Here is a 7,963-nt window from a genome sequence, read left to right as displayed (position 1 = left end):
ATTTTGAAACATAAGAAAAAAGAATAAAATATATGGTTCTTACATTTGCTACTTCTCGAGAAAGTAGAAATCGTAAAAATAGTAACACAGCATATGTCAATACTGTCTTTTTGTTATAAGAAGCGCCAGAACATTAATCACAGAAGTTTAAGAACTGAACTTCATCATAAAGCAAATCACAAAGTCACATTTAATAAACCAAAATCTCCCAATTTCTTGCTATGTTTTTAAAGTTCTTCTTCATGAAACAAAACAACTGTAACAGATAACTCTGGAACTAACACAATTGTGAGAACATTGCAACTATATTTTGTTATTATCTCCTTTGGTAATTTTTTTTTTTTTCCACCAAGCTTCTCTCGAGGATTCAAATTCCGGAAAGCGAGAAAATTTGTTTCTAATGTGTCTAAATCTCAGTACCATTAATCGTTGTTTGAAACGATTTAGTTCTACTACTCATTATTCTCGTCTAATACATTTGATAATTGCTATGAAAATCATGGACACTATAGCAATTATCATAGTTTCATAAACGTCTAAAGAATCAATAACTTTGTATTTTCTTTTAATTGATCTTTGATTATTAGAAATTGTGATTTTCTTCATTCTATTTGGATCTTGGATGTATTTGCTTTTGCTTTCTTTTTCTAAATTAAATTGAACCTTATATAGTAATTATGGATTTTCCCTTTGGATAATAATCTAACTTAATTTTGTTTTAATGGATTATTGATTCTTGATGCCAACCAAGGGAATGGCCAATGAAACAGATTTTCAGTTATTCACGGGCAATGTTTCATTTGCTTGAAGCATGCTTTGCTGTTAAAAACTATCGTTCTCAGAAATATTTTTACATAATGGAATGTATATATTCTCAATATATTCCTTTAGTAAGTTTTCTCTTGCAACTGAAGATTGAAGAACCGGCATGATTGATGACTTCACATGTCCTGTTTTTATCTATCTTTATATTTAGCCAAAATAGTAGATCAGTATGGATTTGTTTGGAGTAGGTGTAAAAATAACATGCTCTAAAGTCTATCTACAGAAATAGGTATTAAAATTTTAAATTCAAAACTAAATCCTGTCATCTTATTCATATTTAAAAATAAGATTATCCAAAGCAAGAGATTATTGAATTAAAGAAAATCAAATAAATACAGTTTTATGAAGCAGCATTCTAGACTTTGGTATAGTCATAAAATGTAGCACATATTAAAACTTCTTATAAACAATAAAGCTTAATAAAAGCCACAAATTTGAGACTTACAAGATGTTTTCCCTCCTCCAAAAGTGATATCTCCATCTGACCAAACAGATTTTTCTATCGATCCATATGCATGTCTAAAGTTTATTTTCTGGGGCATTCAAGCATAGATGAATGTAACAGCATGGACTCATTCTCTAGTTTAGGTGCTAGATCTCTAGTTAGCAAGCAAGATAACTCTATATGGATTGCATTTTTTACTCTTTTTTTGCTCCGTCGAAGTGCTGCATCCATTGACAAATGGAGAATCATCATTAGCAAAATAGCCGCATATTTGAAAATGTTTAATAGTTCTAAGCTAACAGTCTCTTATTACCTTATAAGTACGTGGCATATCCTTCTTACTATGCAGCATCTTGAGCTATTCAATCCTTTATTCTGTTTGTATCATAAAACTAACCAAGGTAGAGATTGTTGATGGGATTTACATCTCAGTGAAAGAAATATGATCGTGTTACAGCTTTGCCTTTTTGAAGATTAAGCTACGTAGCCGCAATAAGAAAAGGGGTTCTTGCTCTCTTCAGAGGATTTATATGTCTGAGTTTACAGGTAATTCTGTTGTTGAATCATAATGTTATGAGCACATGTTAATTTATTTGAATGGCTGTTTTTGCTGTAAGTATTACATATTTCATGACAATTGCTGCCTTTGTATTGAACTTTTTTTTTTAATGTTGCTGTAGGTTAGGTTTTTAGTCCTTTTATCAGACCATTTCTCATGCTTGCACTTGGTATTTCTTCCAAAATTGCTGAATGAATATTTGAATTTATCATTAATTGATTGAATTGTATGTGACATTGATAATGCATTACTTAAGAAAATTTGTTACTTAAGAAAAGTTGATGTGCAAAGTAATTATTGGAAGAAGTTTATCTTAAATTAAGTTGGTGGAGATATCCTTTGGGGATAGTTCATTGTTCTCATTGCTGGAAATTGATTTGTACTTATAATTTTCTTAAAAGAGAAGTGCATATATTTAAATTTTGCTAAAATGTATGATTTACTTTTGATATCATATCAGGTGTTTATATAAATAAAATATTAATAATTATTGTAAACTATATGCAGGAATGGAATGTAATGAGAATAGAAGTGAGTCAGCCGATATTGCAAATATTAAAAAGACTATACTTGTGACAATATGTCTTATAAATAAGTATTATGAAACTTATATTTACAAGACACCGTGCATGATATCGTCGTATAGAGGAGACAATTGGATTGGAGAGCTGCTATAAGGTCATCCAACGAGGTTTCATAATATGTTTTGTATGTCTCAAGCAAAGTTTTTAGATCTATTGAATGAATTGGAATATGTTAATGGTCTACATGGATCATCAAGGATAACAAGTAGAGAAGTACTTGCGATGAATTTATATATTTTATCGCATAATGAATCAATAAGGTCCACATGTGAGCGATTTCAACACTCAACTGAGATAATAAGTAGGCATTTCTCTATTAGATTGGAGGCTTTGGAAAAATTATCATGTTCTGTGATTAAGCCTATTGATGCTGAATTTTGTGATATCCTAATTAAGGAATATTTTGTATGATAATCGATATATGCCGTATTTCAATGTAATTTTTTTTATTATCTCATTATATGATTTGTTTAAATGTATATAATATTTAAAGATCGCTTCTTAAATAGGACTCTATTGGAGCTATCGATGGAACACATGTGGATGCTCGTGTTTCGAATGCTAAGAAAGCAGCTTATATAGGAAGATGTGGGCCAACAACGCAAAATGTTGTGGCTGTGTGTGACTTCAACATGTGCTTTACTTTTATCATGGCAGGATGGGAAGGAAGTGCACATGACAGTCGTATTTTTAAATTTGCAACTCATAATAGATGCAATAACTTTCTCATGCCACCTCCAGGTACGTTCTATATAGTTGTAATGCTAGTATTAGTAAAACATATACTAAATTATATATAGCTTATAACAGGAAAATATTATGTTGTCGATGCTGGTTATCCAATGCAACGGGGATTTTTAAAGCAATTTCCAGATACCAAATATCATATACCTGATTTTGAAAGAGGAAGCCTACGGGGAAGGCAAGAAACTTTTAACAAACGACACTCCTCATTAAGAGGCGTAATTGAAAGATCATTTGGTGTTAGGAAGAAAAGGTGGGTCATATTAAGAGATATGCCTGCATATTCATTCAAAAAACAAATAAAAATAGTTATTGCAACAATGGCATTGCATAATTACATAAGTCGACATCCCACTCGAGAAGACCCAAAATTCAATATATGTGATGCAGAAATAACATATATACCAGAAGAGGCATATGAGTATAGAATTGGACAATCATTAGTAGAGACTGAAGAGAATGGTTTTAGTCAGGAGGCACGAGATGGTGAAGGTGCGGAGGAGATGATCCATTTACGAGAGAAAATCACAGATGCATTGATGGATTAGATGAATTAGGAAGTTTCATTTGTTTGGTAGTATGTTAAGTTTTATTTGATTAAGTTTGTGAATCTTTTGCTGATTTTTTGTTTCACTTTAAAATTATAATAGAAATATTTTTCTAAAAGTATAATACAAACATTTTCAAATAGATAAGTTTAATTTGAGAATTGCGGAGAAGTATAAATATATGAATCAAAGCAGTTGTTTTCTTTGCAATTGTCATGCCATTTATTGAATTAACACTATATTTTTGCCTCAGATATAATAGTTTCAATTTATACAAGTTTCTTAATGTAGCAAATATTTACAAAAGAACATTGGTATCAATTTGCCTCATGTTAGATGAGCTGTGTATTATACTTGTAGTTTTATGTTAAAGTGTTTTTGCTGTTAGCATGTACAATGTGTTATGCTTTATGAACTGATGTGTATACGAATTATCAATATAAATCTGCATCCGATATTTTGAGATTTTCTCTAGTTTTTAATATTGTCCACTAGCTAGAAGCACAAGCAGGGGAGTTGGAATGTAAGTGACATTATATGAGAAATAGTTGTACTGAGATGGCAAAGGTATTTTTTTGTACATCGTGCAAATTTTGAGTTTAATTTTTGGTTTGCATGTTTCTATTTCGTACACTAGGACGTGACTGATATTGTATGGCTCTCTGAAGCCTTTGAATTATTCTCATATGTGCTTAATCTTTGTTTATGAGATAGTGCATGCAAGGGATATGTCAGATCTGAAGGCAAAAGATCTTCAAGTTAATCTTGAGTCTGTAGTAGCACAATTGCAGAATGAGAAGCAATCAGCAGTAGCTATGTGCAAAATTTAGCAGCCCGTTCGTTGGGTAAAAGGCAAATTTCAATGCATTTGACTGGCTTTCTAATCGTGATTTTGGTTTGAATGTCATACAAAGTTTTGATGATTTGATTGCTTTGGTTTTCTTATACAGTTCACATAAGCAAGTAAAATGTTTTTAAAAATATCAGACTAATGTATTAAGAATCAAAGTGGATATTGTATTATTATGAAAAAAAAAGTTTTATTATAAAGTAATAATTGAGAATCTAAATTTTGAACAAATTAGTTTGAAGTATGATAGAAAAAGTTAAGTTAAAAATTTATAGTATTTTGATATATAAACTTAAAAAAAATTAAAATAAATATTTGTTTTGAATTTAGAATTATTATTTTGTTATAATATAAATTTAAAAATATTTATATTCAATAAAAAAAATTTCATTCCAATATATATATACAAGGGTGTTAAGGTAATTTGTTGTCATATAGTAGCATCAAAGTAGGTGATCAGTAGTTATACTATCCAAACAAAATTGATTGATTTATGTACAATAATTTTATAAAGCAGCTTTATGCACAACAACTTCACAACCTGCTTTACCGACAGCTGCAGGCTGCAGCCGTCCCAAAACGAAGGCAGAGAGAAGCGTACAAGCCAATTAATCCAGAAATGCTTGCGAAATAAAGAAATTATCAATTTATAATTGTCCCTTACCTTAGAAAGAAATGCATGCATTAATTAGATCAGTTTGGGCATCTAGACAAATCATCAACTCATTCAACTAATCACCAAAAAAAAAAAAAAAACTTAGAAGTAAGAAATACTCGAGGCCTTTCTATTGCATTGCCGCCTTGCTAGACGTCGTGAAGCTTTTAGATTTGGGAATCGGGAGAGGTTCAACGAGAAAGAAGAAGGGAAAATGTGAGTTTGCTTCTTTGCTGAGTCGCTCCCATGCTTCGCCTCCACAGCCTTCTTTGTGGTCCGTGCGTGCGTCACATTGGTTAAGAGCTTAGGCTTCCAACTAAGAGGTCTTAGATTCGAGTCTTTATGTAAGCGTTGTGTAAGTGAGTTTATCTTAAATGACCTAAATGTCTCAAAAAAACAAAAAAAAGCGGCAGGAGCGGAGTAGGATCGCCGATCAGAAGAGGTACACAAAATAATAATAATAATAATAATATAAATAATTTATATACTTAATTAAGTGCCCTTAGGACTCCCATACTGCATTCGCCCCTACTGCATGTTAGGTATTTGATTTTGTTTGGGTTGATGATATTCCTAATATTGAACAGTAGAAATAAGGGATATGCTCCTAAATTTTGTTTTGAAGATTCTAGCTTCATCGTGCTAATTAGTTTCATGAAATATTTGGTAGATTAATTGTTTATCATAAAAGTATGATTGCTTTATTGTTTATGTCCATCGAACTGCTTTATGAAATTATACTTTTGTTAATCACTTAAGATCGTGATTAGTACATAATTAGTCATGCAATAAATGGAAAAAAGTTACAATATAATCAAATTTGTTAGGTTCCGTTTGAGACAGCTTTCTTACTGCTTCTAAAACAGTTTTCTACTTTCTAGTGCAAATTTTGTTAGTTCAAAAAATTTTGTTATAAAAAATCGTTTTAAAAAACAATAAGAAAGATGTTCCAAATGAAGCCTAAGATCGATAAACTAGCCTAAAAATTATGAGAAATCATTCCTTTGCATAATCCGAATGTATTCGGAGGCGAATCCGGACGCATCACATCACCGGATGCACTGGGCCCCAGTGATGTGGCATGCTCGAATTCGCCTCCAAACACATTCGGATATTCCGCACAGAATAATTTTCCAAAAATTATAGCCCAAAATTAACCTTTCTAAACTTACATAAAAATAAAAGTATTCATATCAATCTTTCTCATAATTTACATAAAAAAAAAAACACCAAGAGGGCACCTTTAACTCATGCTCCACCTATCGTCTTCCTCACCCCCCACCTCCTCCCTGCATTCCCATTCTCTTCACCTTTCAGCAATGGCAACAAATACCACAACACAGACAAACAACAAATAGCGAACACCCGCCCAGAAATAACAAAACAAACCAATATAAGAAGCATCACCGCCAACAGATAATAAGAAGGCCTCCATCTCCACCACTTCATCTCCTTCTTCCCCCTCTCCGTCTTCGCCGTCACCGCCGGCAAAAGTTCCTTATCCATAGCCTTGTTTTTATCTTCCTCCTCCTCTCTTTGCCGGACGATGACCGGAGTCCAATCATGAGAATTGGAGTGCATGAACCGGACCAAGGAGACGCCATTAGCGCCTGCGCTGGACATGATTTTCTTCTTTCTGGCATCCAGTTCTGATACAACAGAGGAGAATTTGTCGAGGCCGCGAGATGAGTATGGGTTCTTCTTCGAACGCTTCCGGCGAGCCATTTGGTTGAACATTGCCTTGCTCAATGAGGAATATGTGGAGAAGATGAAGAGGCGGTGGCTTATTAATATGCGTTGATAAGAAGGAATCTGATCTGGTCAAAGGCGACGCGGACGTGGACGTTTTCTATGAGGAATTCAAACTTCAAAGCAATGACTTGGTGAACAGGAAGCTTCAAATAAGCGTGTGTTGCCCACGTGTGTAAATTTTAAAAGAGAAAGATAAGGTTAAAAATAGATATTAAAATAATTGAATTTAATATTAGATAAAGTATAATATAAATATTAATTTTATAAGTATTAATTAATTGATGATATATTATTCTTATTTCAAATTAGTAAATTACAGTAAAAATTAGTATTTTTATAAGGGGGATTTACATATATATTACTTTATATCATACTACTTTTATTTTTAACACTTCAAATTTTAATATTTTATATCTATCACCCATAGAAGACTTTAATATCAAATCTGACACTCATATATTTCATTTATGTCACATACCATCCTATAAACTTTAATATTTCATTCATTGCACGCCCATATTTGATCTATGGATGATAGGCATAACAAATTAAAATTTTAGATGTTAGATATATAAATAGCATGATATAAAGTGGTATGTATGTAAATCATCTTTTATAGTTTATATATATTATGTGAAAAAAAATATATTTTTTAATGTATAAAAAAAAGAGTTAATGGTGATATCTTCTTAAATTTTATAAGATAATAAATTAAATGATTTAAGGTATTTATTATTTTTACAAAATGAAGAATATATATATAGATTAGTAAATTAGGTTTCTTGAAATTAATAAAATAATAATAACCTTGAAATTCAAGAATGATAGTGTTCTTTATCTTGAATTAATAAATTAGGATTATCCTTAATCGGAAGAAGAGTGAAGACAACCAAATATCGGAAGGGATTAGGATCAATCAGAACTGAATTCAAACCAATATTTTTATGTTTTATAGTTGATTCAAAATGCCACTTGGGATAACGAGGTTTCATGTGACATAA

General features: G+C 31.5%; 2 protein-coding genes across 2 annotated transcripts; one reads left to right on the top strand and one right to left on the bottom strand.

Moving 5' to 3' along the window:
- The first annotated feature begins 1,676 nt into the window (after nt 1–1,676).
- On the top strand, nt 1,677–3,811 carry LOC110100184. Its single transcript, XM_020827608.2, has 3 exons — nt 1,677–1,816; nt 2,923–3,154; nt 3,224–3,811. Exons 2-3 carry the CDS (start codon nt 3,046–3,048, stop codon nt 3,703–3,705), a joined length of 591 nt encoding a protein of 196 aa, XP_020683267.1. The 5' UTR covers nt 1,677–1,816; nt 2,923–3,045; the 3' UTR covers nt 3,706–3,811.
- Nucleotides 3,812–6,364: 2,553 nt separating this feature from the next.
- Nucleotides 6,365–6,951, bottom strand: LOC110100185. The gene has a single exon (XM_020827609.2). It carries the CDS (start codon nt 6,945–6,947, stop codon nt 6,459–6,461), a length of 489 nt encoding a protein of 162 aa, XP_020683268.1. The 5' UTR covers nt 6,948–6,951; the 3' UTR covers nt 6,365–6,458.
- Between the last annotated feature and the right edge of the window lie 1,012 nt (nt 6,952–7,963).

This window comes from Dendrobium catenatum, unplaced genomic scaffold, assembly GCF_001605985.2.
Source record: "Dendrobium catenatum unplaced genomic scaffold, ASM160598v2 fragScaff_scaffold_849, whole genome shotgun sequence".
Lineage (NCBI taxonomy): Eukaryota > Viridiplantae > Streptophyta > Magnoliopsida > Asparagales > Orchidaceae > Dendrobium > Dendrobium catenatum.
This window is presented reverse-complemented; position numbering and strand designations above follow the sequence as displayed.

What these genes read in the sequence shown, in the direction of transcription:
- LOC110100185 (XM_020827609.2), bottom strand. Translation starts at nt 6,947, where the DNA reads ATGTTCAACCAAATGGCTCGCCGGAAGCGTTCGAAGAAGAACCCATAC.
- LOC110100184 (XM_020827608.2), top strand. Translation starts at nt 3,046, where the DNA reads ATGTGCTTTACTTTTATCATGGCAGGATGGGAAGGAAGTGCACATGAC. An exon ending in CTTTCTCATGCCACCTCCAG is followed by an intron (nt 3,155 to 3,223) that starts GTACGTTCTATA and finishes AGCTTATAACAG; the next exon opens with GAAAATATTATGTTGTCGAT.